We start from the raw sequence: 18,200 nt of genomic DNA, 5'->3' as shown, positions 1-18,200 counted from the left end.
CGGTTGGCGCAGGATAGAGCAGGGTTTAGAGCTGTTGTGCATAGGGTCGCTATGAGTCGGAAACGACTCGATGGCACATAACAACAACAACAACAGTTTACAATTAAAGATCTGATCTCCAAACTGTTCAGTAAACTCAGAAACCAACATACAAGATGTGACAATAAAAGCTCTTATACTAGTGTCAACACCTCAAATGGCATTCCAACCACAATCTCCTGGCCACCACTAAACGAAACTAAACTAAAGGCAATGGATAAGCTAGAACTAAAGTGGTTAATGTAAAATAAGGTTTTATAAATGGGAAAATTACAACATAATATGTGAAGAGGCGCAAAATGCATTATTTCTAATTCATTTATATTATAAACTGAGAAAGAATCAACTTTCACAAGGAAAGAGGAAAAAGTACATGTTATAAAATAAAACAAACTGTACAGGATTTGCCAACATGTTTAAATGACACTATGAAATAAATCACACATTATATTTCAAAAGGACACTAACATAAAAGCCTTAGATATTAAAAAAAAAAGTTATGTTTTGGCAATTACAAAATTAAAAACATTATACTACTAAATCAGAAAATCTTAATGTGTTGTAGCAATGTACAATGAAGAATAATGATTGGATTATGCTTCAGGAAAAAAGGAAGCACGTGAAACAAACGCAATAGCCATTTTTAGGATATATGGTAAAAATGAATATTGAAGCATTTTTCTATATTCTCTATTTTACTTTTGGGGGGGGGTAGACAAATCTATATTTGCACGCTTTGTTGGGGGAGAGGGTACAGGGTGTACCAAGCTGCAAGTGTGTGCAGGTACAGAGATGAGGAAGCACTGAGTCGGCCAGGGCTATTGGGATGATCCGGCCCTGAGGCTGTCAGTCCACAGGAGGCAAGAAGGGACACTCAGCCCCAAACACCCCACATCTTATACTTCTATCACCATCATTTCTCCCTCCCCGCTCCTGCCAAGTCCTGAGATCATGTCCCATGGCCCATGAATGCTCTGTCTCTAGTGGCGAGCTGAGACCTTAAGGCCCTTAATGGATCTGGACTCCAGCAAGCCCAGGTCCTGCAGGGCTTCCAGCAGCTGCTCCTGAGCAGCCCCAATGACGGAATTCTCCAGAAAGGCAGGCAAGCCCCCCACGCCGTCCCGGAGCGTGTACAGCAACACTCGTACAAGGCCCAGCACCTCCAGCGTGGTCCTTGGCGCGCAGCACCCCGGCCTCCAGTGCCATGAGCTGCTCAGCACCAGGCGCTTGGCATAGAAATGGGCGACAACAATAATGTATACTTTAAAATATTAAAATTAAATTAAATTAATAATTAAAATTAATAAAATAATTTTTTAAATGCTTACATCCACATCTGGTCTTTTTAGCAAATCTTCCACCTTAGCAACATCTCCATTGGCAGCAGCCTTAACTAATTCTTCATTGAGGTCACCAGATTCTTGGGTTTCAAATAATTTCTTCAAGAGTTGGGAGAGTCTTTCTGTAAAGAACCAAATAAAACTACTAAATAGGAGAATGTTAAAATGTAACTGCTAACAGATAAGCATTATATATATCTAGCTTTTCTATTCTTTTCCTACTTTATAATTTCTACTATTCATTATCTACTTTTGGAATGTAACCCCAAAAAAATCCTATTGCTACCAGATCAGTATCAATTCATCACAGTCACGGGAAGCCAACTGTCACATCTTTCTCGCACAGAGAGCCTCGTGGGTTCACAATGCCATTAGCTGACAAGGACCACTAGGGCTTTCTCCTTTGGTATCATGCTATAATTATTCATATAATTACTAGTTTATCAAGCTCCAATAAACTCAAGCCCATGTATACTATAATTTTCCCCTATTTTACAAATTATAAATCCTAATCTTAAATCAGTACAAGTTACTTACTGTCTTCAGTTCAAGATATTATCAAATAAAAATACCAAAGATATTATGAACACAATAATGAAAATAGCTCAATGATACCAGTTTTCTTTCAGATCTGTATCATATCACAGTGACTCTCAGAACTCAATTCTAATGGCAATAGGGTAATTCAAATAGATACTGATCATGTTACAAAAGCCAAGGTATGGTTCATGAAACATTACAGGCTCTGGGAAAATCCTTTTAGAGACAAACCATTTTTTAGTTCAAATGGTCATCATCTTAAACGTAAGAATAAGAGATAAATTTACATAATCTCTTTCATGGGATTATTTTTTTCCCCCCTTAATTAGTTTTTTATTGGCAGTGGGTTGGAACAGGTGATGGAGTTAGCAAACAGAGACGCCACCACACACCAATAGCACAAGGGCAGCAAGAGTGATGGGAAGGAGCAGCCTGAAGCCCCAGATGAGGCCCTTCTTCTCAAGTGTTAAGTCTAAGAGGGCGCTGGAGTCTGGAGTGTCGAGGGGGGTGGCCTCAGAACACCTCCACTTAGTAGGCATGGTTAGAGACGAAGAGGGACTCGCTGGCTGTGGCCCCGGCCTGACCGCTTGGGGTGTACTTTCCTTGGCAGGCGAGGCTGTTGGCCAAGGCTCGCTTGATATACTCTTCCTGGGCTGCCTTCAGATTCTCCTTCTTCCCACCCCAGGCCTTCAATGCAGAGGCCTGCAGAGCTCGGCCATAGGAGAAGGTCAGGGCCCATGGCTTCAGCAGGGGGCACTTATTGATGGCATTGAGGTTGATGGATGCCTCCTCCTCACTCTGGCCTCCAGACAGGAAGGTGATCCCAGTAACAGCAGGTGGCACTGTGCGGCACAGTGCTGTAACAGTTGCCATGGCAATCTCCTCATGAGAAAACTTCTGTGTGCAGGCATGGCCGGGGGTTACCATGTTAGGCTTCAGCAAAGTGCCTTCCAAGTAGATGTGGTGGTCACTCAGAGCCTTGTAGACAGCAGCCAGCACCTTCTCAGTTACATACTGACAGCGTTTCAGGTCATGGTCACCATCAGGGAGGATCTCAGGCTCCACAATGGGCACAATCCCATTCTGCTGGCAGATGCTGGCATAACGGGCCAGCACATTGGCATTTTCCATGATGGCAAGAGCTGAGGGGGTGTGCTCTCCAATCTTCAGCACACAGCGCCACTTGGCAAAGTCAGCTCCGTCCTTCTTGTACTGGGTACAGCGCTCGGACAGCCCGTCCAGCCCTTGGGTGGTGGTCTCGCCATTAGTCCCTGTCAGGGGTACCACGCCCTTGTCTACCTTGATGCCCACAACACCACCCTTAGATTTGATGACTTGGGGGAAGGGACGCCCATCATCCGCCTTCTGGTAGAGGGTCTCATGGAAGAGGATGACACCCCCGATGCAGGGGTTCACGTGGTCATCGGTGGTCAGCAGGAGCTGGCAGTAGAAGCGGCGATTCTCTGTATTCTCGGTTCCAATGGACTGCAGGCGCTTGGCAATGCTTCCGGTGGACTCATCTGCGGCCAGGATGCCCTTGCCCAGAGCAACGATGCGATGGGCGATGTCAGAGAGCTCCTTCTTCTGCTCCGGGGTCAGCGCTGGGTATGGGTAGGGCATGGTGTTCTCGGTGGTGATTTCCTGCACGGAGGCTGAAGGAGGTGGCCTGGTCTGCAGCGCGAGTGGGATATTTTTTTAAAATACCATTGATCAACAGAAAAGCCACTAACTTTAGCTCCTTAATTCATAGGTTTCCTTACTGGGAAGCAAAGGAATCAAAAGGGAAGCAAAAAGTAAACATCATGTTCACATTGTTTTTGAGAAGGGTATTAATCACCTCTCACCCTTTATTGTGTACAGATAGCCTGTTGTAATTTCAGGTGAGCTCAAGGGAAAGATGAAGGCTACCTGATTAAAACTTTAAGCCCTCTAGTAAATTATACCAGGAGAGTAAATACTGAGCAGAAGTAACAGAAATGACAAAAAAAGAAAAAAAATAATAATACAGCATTCAATATTTTTCTTTCATATCTAACAATTTACAGTTACGGTTCTATCTTATGGAAAATACTGTATACACCAGTAACTTAAAATTTGTTTTAGAATAATCTATGTGAATATAAACGTGGGGCATAGGAATAAAAGACATGAGTCTATCCAACCACCCAGCATATCTACACATCTGCTCACTATGGCATATGCAGGAACTTTAAGAGAAAGAAATGTGGCTGATTTAGAAAAACATCAAGGAAGAAAGCCATCTGTCAGCAATAATGCTAGAAACTAAAGAAGAAAAGAAAAAGTAGGATAAGACTTTACACTTTAGTTTCTTGGCAGATAACAAAAGTTCTGACTAAAACTGCTGAATTTCATGGAGATCTGTTGGTATGTTCAGAAAAAGCACATATTTTTTGAAACTTTTCCAGGGGATACCTCAACCAGAACAAGGGCTGTTTATTGTGGGGGACAAAGTGGGAAGAGAACAAATCCTTCAGTAAAAATTTTAAAAGTACTATTAAAATGAGGCTATATGATCTGAGAGTAAGCCAAGAACACAAACTGTATTAACCATGTGAGAATTTTGAGAATCAGCAAAGATTCCAATGTAGACAATACTACTTTTTAAAAAAATTAAAACATACCACCAGATGCATTGCTAATGGCAGATCCTGCAGATGCTACCTTGGAAACCGCTGCTGGGTTATACGTCCAAGACGTTCCACAAACTTCCACTTTTAAATCACTGTCTGAATAAATCTGTTGTACTCGGCCAACTTTACCTAGAGTCTTTAAAGAACAATTTTGTTAATGTTTTTAAGTCTAACATATATACCATAAGACCAATTACCAGTGTGTGTTTGGGGTTTTTTTTAATGTTAGTTACAGCCCTATTTAAATGAGTTATTAATTAGGGATAAACTTTAAAGGAATATCTCTATAAAAAATTTAATAAACACAACTCCCACAAAAAAATAAAATCATGATGAAACTCATCTTATTCATCTTTGCTTTTAATATTCAACAATTCTTTTAAATTATCTCCCGGAACATAATTTGACTATTAACAGCTCAAATATTACTGAATTTGAATTCATCATCAATCAAACCTACATTAACAAAATATAATTTTGGGGGAAAAAACTAATTGGGATAAAGGACAGATAACACATAATATGGAGTTGAACAGACAATGCAATTCATTAACTACATTAATCAGTGGCAATTAAAGTTATAAAACCAAATGTCTATATATGTCTGAAAAACCAATTATTTCTAAGCCTTCACTCAAATGGGGGGTGGGGGAGGCGGGAGAAACTGCTTAATCTGAAAAGGGTTCAAGATCTATCTATGTTTAAATCTTTTGAAGAATTATTTCTGATTAAAAACATAAACGAGTATTGAAATAGCATGCTTATTACATATAAATGGAATAAAGAGAAGCACCAGCTGCTCTGGTGATTTAGTCCAGAGGGAGGTACACTGCGGACCCAGAGAAAAGCAGGCTGAGTATCCTGAAAGTCTCTACTACCTTACACACAGATTTTACATTCCATTATAAACAATTACATATTCTCAAAACTGTTACCTACAGTCCTTTCTGAACTGTCTCAGACTAATTCATTAGAACAAACTAAAAAAACAAAGGTACTAGTAGCTTTCCACAAAAAAGTACAATAGTAGGAAGGTTTATGCAAATACTTTTAAAATTCATTTACTTTTTAAAAACTAATCATACAATTTCTAGTCAAAAACTATTTTACATATGCTTACTGGAAGCATCGCTTCAGCCCACTCTCCATGCCCTCTCTGTAGAAGTTTAATTCTTTCCAGATCATAGCACACTTGTACAAGATCACCCACTTGAAACTGAGAGGTGCCTCCTTCAGCACCCTGGGCCGCATCCCCACTTCGGACAACATTCGCTTTTGTGAGGACAGCAGGATTGAAGGTCCACCTACAAGAACAAAACCAGAACACACAAAACGGAAACACTTGCTTGGTATTGATAAAACAAACTGAGGTATGCGCCAAATCCAGGGAGACAAAGGTTATAATAACTCAAAAGAGTAACACAATTCTTTGCAATTACACCTTTTTAACAAATTAAATTATTAGTATTATTATTAATTTTAATTAATGAATTAAAATATCATTTTAATATATACATTAAGTCAAAGAGTCATCCTAATATAAATATTAGTATTCTAATAAATCTCAAGACTTAGTCTCCCATGATGGTATGTTTGATTTTGCTTTATTGTTACCCGTTATTAGAGTTAAGAGTAATAAAAGTCCCTTGTTAAAAATTCAAATATTGGGGAAAGGAGAGAGGAAAATGTGTAACAATGAATGAATGAAAACGCAACCTTTCTGTAATTTTTCATTAAAATCACAATTGTTTAAAAATCAAATAAAAGAAAATTCAAATATTTCAGAAACACATAAAGCAAAACTTGTGTTTCACACACCTGGAACACCAGTCTCTGCCTCAATGAAAACCACTTTAAAAGACCAGTGCAAATATTCTATTGATGTGATAACTGGTAACTGTAACATAAAGATTAACAGTCTTTATTAACTAAACAGTCTTCATTAATTAAACAGAATCACTATACTTATTATTCTGTGGCATCTTTTTTTTCTCCAAGAATTCATATTGGAATATTTTTTTCTAAATGTCACACAGATCAATCTACTTCATTCACTAGAATAGTTATAGAGTATTCACAGCATGAATGCACACTGCATATTTAACTATTCTATCAACTGTTACATAAAGGTTTTTCTAAGTTCTCACTATCACAGGGATGTTCTGTATAGTACTGTATGTACATCTTTGAGCACATGGGATCAGTAGGCCATTAAAGATTCATTCTTAAAAGTGGGACTTCCACAAAGTATGTAATTGTTTACAATTCTGAATTAGATACAAGTTTCTCTAAAAATTGTCATTTCCACAACCCACAATCAATCTAATGGCTAAAAATTTCATTTACTTTAATTTTCCAAGATGGGAATTTTAGTTTTATTACAACAAATTTTGATTCCAACTTCTTAACTAAAGTAAATTCCATGTTAAAACTATCTTCATAACTATCATTTAAATTACTAATTCACATTCCATGAGAGTGATATATCACAACATAAAGCACATCATTTCCCCAAAGTCCCATAATGCACTCCACAAAGAGTTCCCTGGTTAGCTAAGTTTTTTAGCTAAGTTTTTTCAATATAACCTTTGTGTGTGTTTGTTTTTTTAAACTACTGTGGCTGACTCTGAGAAGAACAGGAATCCCAGAACACTTGATTGTGCTTATGTGTAGCCTATACTTGGACGAGGAGGCCGTCATCAGAACAGAACAAGGAAACACTGCAAGGTTCAAAATTAGAAAGGGTGTACGCCAGGCATATGTCCTATCTCCATAGTTTTTCAATCTATATGCTGAACAGATTATCTGGGAGGCTGGGCTCTGTGAGGAGAAATGTGGCATCAGGACTGGAGGTAGATTCATCAGCATTCTGCATTATGCAGAAGACACAATCCTGCCTGCTGAAACTGAGGAGGACCTGAAGCACTTGCTGCAGAAGGTCAAAGACTGAAGCCTTCAATATGGATTGAAGCTCAACATCAAGAACACAAAGATTCTCACCACTGGGCCAACTAGCAGCATCATGATAGATGGTGAAGGGACTGAGACTGTTAGCAGCTTCAGTTTGCTTGGCTCTACAATCAACACTCTTGGTACCAGCAGCCAGGAAATAAAAAGATAAATTGCACTAGGAAAGTCTACTGTGAGAGACCTCTCCAAAGTACTGAAGAGCAAAGATGTCAGACTAGAGACTAAGGTTCACCTGATACAGGTCATGGTCTTCACAATTACTTGTTATGCATTAGAAAGTTGGGATGATAGAAGGAGAATTGATGTCTTTGAGCTGTGGTGCTGAAGCAGAGTACTGAATATGCTAGGAGAGCAAACAGGTTCGTCCTAGAGAGAGTGAGAGCAAGCTGCTCCTTGGAGGCAAGGATTCTGAAGCTCCATCTGACATACTTTGAACATGTTGCTAGGCAAGACCAGTCCCTGGAGATGGATGTCATATTTGGGAGGATGAAGGGCCAGAGCAGGAGAGGAAGACCCTCAATGAGATAGATTGATTCAGTGATGGGATTGGCACAGTACGGAGCGGGGGTTAAGGCTGTTGTACGGAGGGTCACTATGAGTCACACGCAGGCAACTGAACAACACATCATAACAACAGTATGTGAATTTGAAAGTATTTACTCAAATCGCTCCCTCTGCCTAGAAAGGTAGCTTAACAATTTCCAAACAAAAACAAAATATTTAACACATTTTAACATTTTATCTTCTGATAAAGATTTGTTGTTGTTGATACGTGCTTGCAACTTATAGCAATCCTATGTACAACAGCTCTGAACCCTGCTCTATCCTGTGACAATCTTACTGTCTCTGACACACCTATCCCATTACCCTAGTCACTGAATTGATCTATCTCATAGAGGGTCTTCCTCTCCTTGCAACATGCCCAAATTAAGTCAGACAAAGCTTCAAAAGCCTTGCCTCCAAGAAGCAGCCTGGTTTCACCCTCTCCAGGACAAACCTGTCTGTTCTCCTATCTTGTTTAAAATAGAATCTCCTTCCTTTATGTATCTGGGCATTTATTTCAACAATTCTTTATAGCTTTCACATCTTTTCCTAAATTTGTAATGTTGTAAATGGAATTATCTTAATTTCATTTTCAAATTTTTCATTGTTAGTGTATAGAAATACAACTGATTTTTTTCATACTGATCTTATATCCTATAACCTTGCTAAACCAATTTATTCATTCTAATCTTTGCTTTGTTGAATCCTTTAATTTTCCTATCTACAAAACCACACCATCTATAACTACACAGAGCTTCACTCTTCCTTTCCATTACTTCTACCTTCTATTTCTTGTATAACTGGCATTATTTACCTCTAATGGTAAATTAAAATGGAGAGAGAAAACATTCCTAACCTAACATTAGGGAAAATAAATATCACTTATATTCTAGTACTTATAAAAGCTTTCATTATTAAGTATGAAAACAGTATAAGTTTATTAAGTATTAGAGTAGTATAAGTTTGAAAAACTATAGATTTTTTCATAAATATCTTTGGTCAGCCTGAGGAAATTCCCTTATTTTCCCAGCTTGTAAAGATTTTTAAGAGTATGCAATATTGTTAATGTTTTTCTGCATTGAAACATTTGTAGTCTAGACATTTAGACCTAATGCTGACAACCAATCACAGTTCTATACTTTTATAGTTAATTTTTCACATTCCAATCCTCTTCAAAGACCTCTAAGTGTTTTGTTTTTTTTTATGAACAAGTCAATTAGCTTCGAGAAGCATTCAAGTTTCACTTTTTCTTTAAAATATAAAAAGGAGATATATTTTGGTGCTATGGGAGATTTCAAGGAACTCAGAAGCCTGAGGGAAGAATATCTAACCATCTTAATGGCCAATAAATGAAAGATTTAAAGAGGCAAATAGCCCATACATGCATAGCAAGGAGGAGGAAAGAAGAGACTCCCAAGTGTAAGAGCTCAGAATTACAGAATAAAAAAAGGTCAATTCAGAGAAGGTGGAAGAGGAGAAGATATTACAAGAAGGAAGTGATAAATATAAAGGAACAAATGTGAGGAAATGCATACAATTTCTATACTGTTAACAAGGATTCATGTGTTTATATATATGTGACAAGTGAGAGCTGTGCTATCAAGAAATCACACTGGTAAAATGGACGGAGTTGATCAAGTTTCCCATTCACAAAGAATCGACATAGTCCATTACAAATAGAACTACACAAAAAGGTCAATGTCACAGAATCAATTCTAACTCGAAAAATGGATTTGGTATCTGGATTGAAATTGCACTGACCATGTAAACTGCCTTTGGTAGGATTATCATTTTCAGCATAGTAAGTCTTCCTATCCATTAACAGGGCACATTTTTCCATTTCTTTAGGTCTTTTATTGTGTCTTTCAGAAATGCACTTAGTTTTCTTTGTATAGGTCTCCTGTATCTCTAGTTACATTCACTCGCAAGTACCTCAATTTGTGGTTGGCTATTGTAAATGGTACTGCTTTCTTTATTTCCATCTCTGACTTCTCTTTGTTACTGTAGAGGAATTCTATTGATTTTTAGATATTGATCTTATATCCTGTCACTCCACTAAATTGATCTATTAACTCTAACAGTTTTTTTTGTTGAGTCATTGGGATTTTCTGTGTAAAGACATGGAAATAATTTTCAGAGAGGATATTTGAATGGCAAACAGACACATGAAGAAATGCTCCAAATCACTGACAATAAAAGAGATGCAAATCAAAACCACAATGAGGTACCATATCACGCCAGTAAGAGTGGCAATGTTTAACAGGGCAGCAAGTAAAAGATGCTGGAGAGGATGTGGCAAGACAGGAACTCTTAGACATTATTGGTGGGATTGTAAAATGGTGCAACCGTTCCGGAAGGCAGTTTGGCGCTTCCTCAAAAAGCTGAACAGAGAAATTCCATATGACCCAGCTATTCTACTACTTGGAATATATCCTGAGAATATGAGAACTGAGGCACAAACTGAGATTTGCACACCAATGTTCATAACAGCATTATTCACCATCGCAAGAACATGGAAACTGTTCAAATGTCCAACTACAAGCGAATGGCTTGGGAAATTATGGTATATTCACACAGTGGAATAATATGCCGCACACAGGAGCAATAACTTTGTAAATTATTACCTAGCTTGAGAGAGACTGGAGAGCATTATGCTGAGTGAACTAACTCAGTCCCACAAGGATAAATATTGTATAAGACCATTATTGTAGAAGGAGTATAAGGACCCAGGATGGGTGGGAGAGGCTGGAAGCAGAAGGATGTGGATGTACAGGGGGAAGAGGGGATTAATCATTGGATTGTACAATTTGATGGGTGGGGGTGGAGGGAAATTGAAAGAATTTGTTCAAATTTGTACCAAAGTTTTGTAAATAAACTAGTTTAAAAAAAAAGGGATCAATTCCAACTCAGAGAGATCCTACAGGACAGACTAGAATTGCCTCATAAAGTTTCCAAGGTGTTAAGTCTACAGAATCAGATTATAACACCTAAATCACAGCAGTCTGTAGTTCTAACCACATTCCTTGAGATTAGTGGCAAATTACTTTCAACATATATGATCAATGTGTCCTCAAACAAACTGGAAAAAAATAAAAGTATCAAACAATTTATTGTAAATATTCTCATAAAAATTCCCACAAAAATACAAAGTTCTTGGTAAGTGTTTCATCATAACAATAAACTCTGGATTTCTTCCTATTTAAGAACTAGCTTTAATGAGTCTTTGGTTATAATCATTTACTAATCTTTAACTTTCTGCAATGCTCTACCTACCAAGTCTATCTGCCATTAATCACTAAAGAGTAATATCACCCACCTATTGCCACTTGGATACTGTACAACAATGTCATGATCTTCATCAATGCCACAAACGGTTCCAGTTGTAGTGAGGGTCTCAAACATGCCATCAGTCCACCCTCCGTGACCATGCTGCAAGGACTGCACGATCTCCAGCTCCAGGTCTATATTTACCAGGTCACCGATCTGTAATCCCCCAGGGTTCCTGTTACCATTTTGCTCCCCTGGAAAAACAGAGGGATATTGATGAACTCAACCATACACAAGTGACAGTAACACCAGAAAATGACAGTATTTTTAAATGAAAACAAGCAAATTTAACATCTTAGCTAATGACTACTATTAAAATGTTTTAAAATTGCATTATAATAAAGAGCTTAACGAAAGAAAATAAAAATAAAACTAAAAATCCCAGTATGATCATTTACAACAAACTGAACAGGTATAGAATCTTCAAGACTATGCAAACACATGACAGACACAGGATTCTGAATGCTGAAAACATTAACATTTCTACTTTGGTGGCTTGTTCACTATCACTGCATCTGTGCCACAATAACTAGACAATGAAGGACTTAAAACTATTTTTAAATAAATACTTAAGAACATTTTTTGGTATTTCAAAGCCCATTCCCTAAATTATTTTCAAAAGTTAGTTCTGGGATAAAGGATGAATAATAAGACACTAAAAATCAGTGTTCTGAATAAACATTGATTCTGCACTTTTCTCCTGAAAAACAAAAAAAAGTCTTTCTAAACAGAAAAGAAATAGAAATCTTACAAACATAGGTATTTCCTTTAAACTAACACACACAACAGTATAGTCCAAGAAATCAGTACAGACACATTCGTTCACAGTACAAAAGACGACATACACGCTCACCTTGGCAATAGTTAAAAAATCTAAAAAACTGAAGATAGTTCTGGATTTTTTAGTATCTTTTTATGACACATGAAATTATATTTACTCTCTTACCTTGACCTTGGAGTTGGTATTTTATTGAGAAGCCAATTTTACAGTCTAAGGAATTTATCAGTCTAAATCATCTCACCCCATTCTCAACTCCTCATTCCCACTGCCATCAAATAAATTTGAAGTGACAGTGATCTTAAAGGGCAGAGATCTGCTCATAAGACTTCCAAGGCTGTAAATCTCTATAGAAACAGGCTGTCTTAACTTTTTCACACAGAGCACACAGGTTTGAATCAGCTTTCTGGTTAGCAGCGAATCTGTGACCACTGCGCCACCAGGGCATTTTACTCTAAATGTTGTTCTTCTTGTTATTGTTATGTGCCATGAGTTGTAACTGGCCCATAGCTGATCATCCAGTGTGTTTCCAGAGGCAGTAAAGTATATGGGAGGAGACTGCTCATCTTTCTCCTACCTCTAATCTAAACTGCATATGAAATACAATATTGACTGATAAAGACTAACTCAAATTATTCAATAAATTTAGCTAAAACATCTGTTTCAAATATATATTAACACATGTAAGTGTAGATGTTACAGCTCTGAGTTTAAATAAACCACAAAAAAGGAACAAATAGTTTATGAGTCAAAATAAAAGTTGAAAAGTAAGCCATTTCAATGGTAATGAGTATTTTTTTAAAAGCTGACTTCGAACCACTTCACTGATTCTGTGTGATTGCCCCAAGTTTTAGTTCTTTTCTGTTGCCAGCTAACTCACCAAGGACAGGGCAGTGATCTCTGTAGAAAGAACCACCTTTGGCATCCTGAACACACTTCAGATCAGACTGAGAAAAAATGAGAAAAATTACCAATTAAAACATCAAGTATGGCTCAATACCTGAAATAGGCAAAAATGCTAACTGAAAACACATCTTTAACAAAAGTCAAGGGTAGCTTTGGGTTAACAGTCACACTAAATACTGCTTTCAAGTCTACCTCTCAAAAACTATAAATTCAACCATAGACAATCACAGGTTAGAAGCAAGCATGAATTAGGGGTGGGAGGCACATTTCTATTCTATGATTTTGGGTTCCTTAATCATGACATTCAATATTCGTTGTTTGAAAAGAAATACATTGGTGTATCTAGGAAATATCTTTAATAAACAACAAATAAGGCTAATCTTTAAATAGATCATATCTTATTATTTTAAACTTTTATTTGTATCTTAAAATTAAAAGTCTGAATGTTAAAAATATCAGGCAAAAGTTACCACAATTCAATAATTTTACACATACAACTCAGTGACATTGTTTATATTCTTAAGAGTTGTACAACTAAAAAAAAAAGAGTTGTACAACTATTCTCAATCTCTTCTGAGTAGTTCCTCGCCAACAGAAATGCACTGCCCATTAAGTTTCCAATTTAACCTTTCAGTTGAGTTGCTGCTGTCAATTTGATCCCATACAGGCAATTCTTAAAAGGGCATAATGCCCAAGGCAGATATTTTATTACTAGGTAAGCTAAAGTACTGCTTGACTTGAAGAATATTTATGGGGCTATTTCTGGATTATCTTAGAGCACAAAATTTCAGGAGTTCATCCAGTCTCCACAGTTCCAGAAGGTTAGGTAGGATCCATAAAAACTTGAAATTCTGTTCTGCCTTCCCTCACCTTTTTGATCAGAGTCTCCTATGTTCACTAATAAAATAACTGAATCTTAAGCATTCCAACTCCAAAATAAACTAAAGAAGGATTACAACAAATGGCTAGTATTTAAAATGAGCGAAACAGTCACTATTTTACAGATAACTTCCACAAAAGAAAAAAATTTTCAACTCATTTATCATTTTAGTTTTGTAAAATAAACAAGGCAGGCATTAATTTGTTTTATAAATTAAGAGAAATGAAGGCAAGAAGTAAAATAAATGCCCGCAATAAAGCAAATCACAAAGTATAAAGTGAAAAACTAAAACCATTAATTTCTTGTTTTGTTAATATTTCTAATCTTTTTTAATCCTTTACCATTAACTTCAAATTCATCACTGTTGAGTTAGAAGCGATTCCTAGCTGAGCCTCCAGCAGGTTTCAGAGGCTGTAAATAGTAAGGGAGAAGATTGCTCATGGAGCCACTGATGGACACGAACCTCTAGAGGCACTGCCTATGAGTTAACAAAGCTCAACTAACAGAAATTCCTTCCCACCTAGCTTTTATAAGAAAACAAATTACTCTTTAAGTTCTTGGATAAAGAGGCTGTGGTGGTGGTAAAATTTCAAAAAGGAAAGAAACAAGGGACCTCTGGTGGCCTAGTGGCAAAACTCTGCACCGCAATCCCAAAGGCTAGTGGTTCAAATACACCAGATGCTTCGCTGGAGAAGGAGGAGCAATCTCCTCCTGTGCCAGTCCAGTCAGATCCTATTCAACGGCACGCAACAAGTTAAAAAAAAAAAACTCTCCATCAGGTTTTTGAGGGTATAGATCTTTATTGAAGGAAAATGTCCATCTTCTCCCTCTGAGCAGGTGGTGGACTCAAATCAACACCATTTTGATTATACATTAAGCACTACACCACCAAGGCTCATTATATTTACTGAATGTTGTCATTAAGTTTCATTACATATACCATGACTCACCCTATGAACAATGGGTCTGTGCCTTATCCTGTACCATCCTCATCAACTATGACATACTCAAGCCCATCATAAAGAATCTTGATGACACCATCCCCTGATGTCAAAAGACAGACAGAAAAAAATCCACGCAGTCAGTCAAAGGAGAAAGATGTAGCACTCTGTTCCAATTCAATGCCGATAGGTCTAAGCTAAGTTTGAGTTCATATGCATGTGAAAGTTGGACAACGACTAAGGAAAACCAAAGAAATGATACCTTTCTATTATGGCATTGGTGAAGTGTATTAAATATACTAAAGACTGCTAGAAAAACAAATCTGTCTTGGAAGAGAAGAGAGATATTGTGCACCTTAGAAGCAAGGATGGTGAAAATGCATCGTACATTGGGCATGCTATCTGGTAGCAACCAGTTCTTGGAAAATCAGAAGGTCAGTGAAGGGAAAGATCCCCAATGAAACAGAAAGGCATGATGACAACAATAATGAAGCACAGAAGAGATCATGAGAATGACACAGGATTGAGCAGGGTTTCACTCCATTGTACACTGGGTCACTCGAGTTTGAGGTGACATGTCATTTTTATGCAAATCATGAATGCGTTAAATTTCCTTTTTTTACAAATCATGTGACCGCAATGTGCAGAAGTATCCTATTTATTACATACACTTACACATTATTTATATCTGGTATATAAATTATAAAAATTGGCAAGTAAGAGTTCACTTCACATGCTGGTTTTTTAACGCAAACAGAGAAATTAAGACAAGGGTTCAGTAAGATATTTCCTTCCCCTAATTAGGAGTATAAAAAGTAGTAAGGGGAAAAAAGTTTAAAAATAAAACCTCTTTGTTTGGAGAATGTATATTTAAAAGATATTGTGAAGAATAATAAAGTTTTGGAATTAATATAATGTTTAATTGTTGCTGCTGTTGTTGATTGCCGCCGAGTTGAACATGTCTCATAACGACCCCATGAACAACAGGCCTGAAGCCCCTCTACAACTATCGACATTTACCAAAGTTCACAGAATTTCTGGAGTCAAGTTTTTTAGGAAGTGGATGCCACTCCTGCTTCCAAACCTGTCATAGAATGCTATTATGACCCTATGTACAGCAGCTCTGAAGCTTTCTCTTGTCCTGAGCCAGTCTCACTAATTCTATCACACCAACCCCCACTGCCCCAGTTACTGTATCAATCCAACTCATCTGGGGTCTCCCTCTATTGCGCTGTCCATCCACCCTTGCAATCATAATGTCCTTTTCCAAGGACTGATCTCTCCTGGCGACATGCCCAAAATAAGTGAGGTAGAGCTTCAAAATCCTAGCCTCCAAGGATAGACTTGGTTTTACTCTTCAAGACAGATCAATTTGTTTTCTTGGCAGTCCATGGTATGTTAAAGACTCCTCCAGCACAACTTAAAGGCATCTATTCTTCTTCCATCATCCTTAGTCATTGTCCAACTTTCTGAAGCACAAGTAACTGAGAAAACCATGACCTGGATTAGGTGCAACTTTGTGCCCAGACTGACATTGTTGCTCTTCAGCACTCTGGAGAGGTCTGTGACAGCAGATTTTCCCAAAGCAATTGTCTTTTCATTTCCTGACTGCTCATGTTAAAAGTGTTGCGGATCCGAACAAACTGTAATTGCTAACAATCCCAATCTCTTCACCATCTATTATGGTGCTGCCAATCAGCCCAGTGGTGAGAATCTTTGTCTTCTTGATGTGAGCTTCAATCCATATTGAAGACTACAGTCCTTGACCTTTTGCAGCAAGTGCTTCAAGTCTTCTTTAGTTTCAGCAAGCAAGATTGTGTCATTTGCATATCGTAGGTTGTTAATGCATCTCCCTCCAATCTTGATGCCACACTCCTCCTCATAAAGCCCTGCTTCCTGAATGATCTGTTCTGCATACAGGTTGAAAACGTACGGGGACAGGATGCATCCCTGATGCACTCCTTTCTTGATTTTGAACCATGCAGTGTTTCCTTACTCTGTTCTGAGGACTGCTTCTTGGTCCAAGTATAGATTTTGTATAAGTACAATCAAGTGTTTTGAGATTCCAATTTTCCTCAAGGTTAGCCACAATTTATTGTGATCCACACAGTCAAATGCCTTTGCACAGTCAATGAAACACAGATAGACATTCTTCTGGTATTCTCTGCTTTCTACCAAGATCCATCTGGCATTGGCAGTAATGCCCCTAGTGCCGCAGCCTCTTCTAAAGCCAGCCTGTATTTTCGGTAGTTCTCTATCAATGCACTGTTGAAATCTTTTCTGGATAATCTTCAGCAGGATTTTGTTAGTGTGTGAAATTAGCAATATTATATGTTAATTTCCACACTCTGTCAGTTCACCTTTTTTTTTAATGGGAATAAAAATGGATCTCTTCCAATCAGTTAGGCAAGTAGTTGTCCTCCAGATTTCTTGGTGCAACTTGATGAGCACATGCAGGGCAGCATCTGCTTGCTGACATACATCAACTGGTATTCCATCAACTCTTGGGGCTTTATTTTTGCCAAGTCCTTCGGAGCAGCAACTTTCTCCTTCATCACCATTGCCTCTTGCTCATATGTTGTTTCTTGAAATTTTTCTGTCAGCCAATTCTTCTTGGTACAATGACTGTATACTCCTTCCATCTGCTTTTAATGCTTCTTAAAAATCATTCAATATTCTGCCCATAGCATCCTTCAGCATTGCAATTCCTCGCCTGAATTTATTTTTACTTCTTTCAACTTAAGAAATGCTGAACAAATTCGGCCCTTTTGATTTTCTACTCCAGCTCTTTGCACATTTCATTATAATATTTTGCCTAGTTTCCCCCTATAAATTAAGTAGCCACATTCAATAGCTGAATGATGAGCCATGAGTATAAAAAATAGGGGATCAGTTGTTCTATACACTTAATTCAAAATGATCCTACATAAATAATTATAAATTATGAATATCCCATTTAAAAACATAGGAAAAAAAACTCTATTACTTTTTTTTTTAATCAGTGGCTTTGCAGGAGAAAGATGGGCAATCTCTTCCTGTGCCATTTACAGCCTCAGAAACTCAATGAAGGATCAGCTGTGAGTCTAGCTTGATGATATGAGAGAAAAACAGAGAAATATCAGAGCATTGCATATAAAAACAGAAAACAGCAAACTAACTGATTCTGAGACTGTCCATGCCAGGAAGTAGGCTTACAGATTAACTCTAGATTTTTCTACATTTTACTAAATAAACTACCCAACATTACAAAAGATCAGCTCTATATGATCATTATATATATATATA

The 18,200-nt window shown here is 37.6% G+C and overlaps 1 protein-coding gene and 1 pseudogene across 1 annotated transcript in view; both read right to left on the bottom strand.

Moving 5' to 3' along the window:
* Positions 1-18,200, bottom strand: part of MIB1 (mindbomb E3 ubiquitin protein ligase 1) — a 157,222-nt gene that overhangs the window by 89,674 nt on the left and 49,348 nt on the right. The window contains exons 5-9 of the mRNA XM_006901063.1: positions 13,069-13,135; positions 11,400-11,604; positions 5,691-5,874; positions 4,562-4,706; positions 1,368-1,501 (exon numbers count right to left, since the gene is read on the bottom strand). Coding sequence (XP_006901125.1) covers positions 1,368-1,501; positions 4,562-4,706; positions 5,691-5,874; positions 11,400-11,604; positions 13,069-13,135 — 735 coding nt within the window. The remainder of the gene's footprint in view (positions 1-1,367; positions 1,502-4,561; positions 4,707-5,690; positions 5,875-11,399; positions 11,605-13,068; positions 13,136-18,200) is intronic.
* Positions 2,448-3,557, bottom strand: LOC102858336 (annotated as a pseudogene).

This window comes from Elephantulus edwardii, unplaced genomic scaffold, assembly GCF_000299155.1.
Source record: "Elephantulus edwardii isolate Elephantulus edwardi_28Jun2011 unplaced genomic scaffold, EleEdw1.0 scaffold00307, whole genome shotgun sequence".
NCBI lineage: Eukaryota > Metazoa > Chordata > Mammalia > Macroscelidea > Macroscelididae > Elephantulus > Elephantulus edwardii.
Note: the sequence above shows the minus strand (reverse complement) of the source record. Positions and strands in the feature narration are given on the sequence as shown.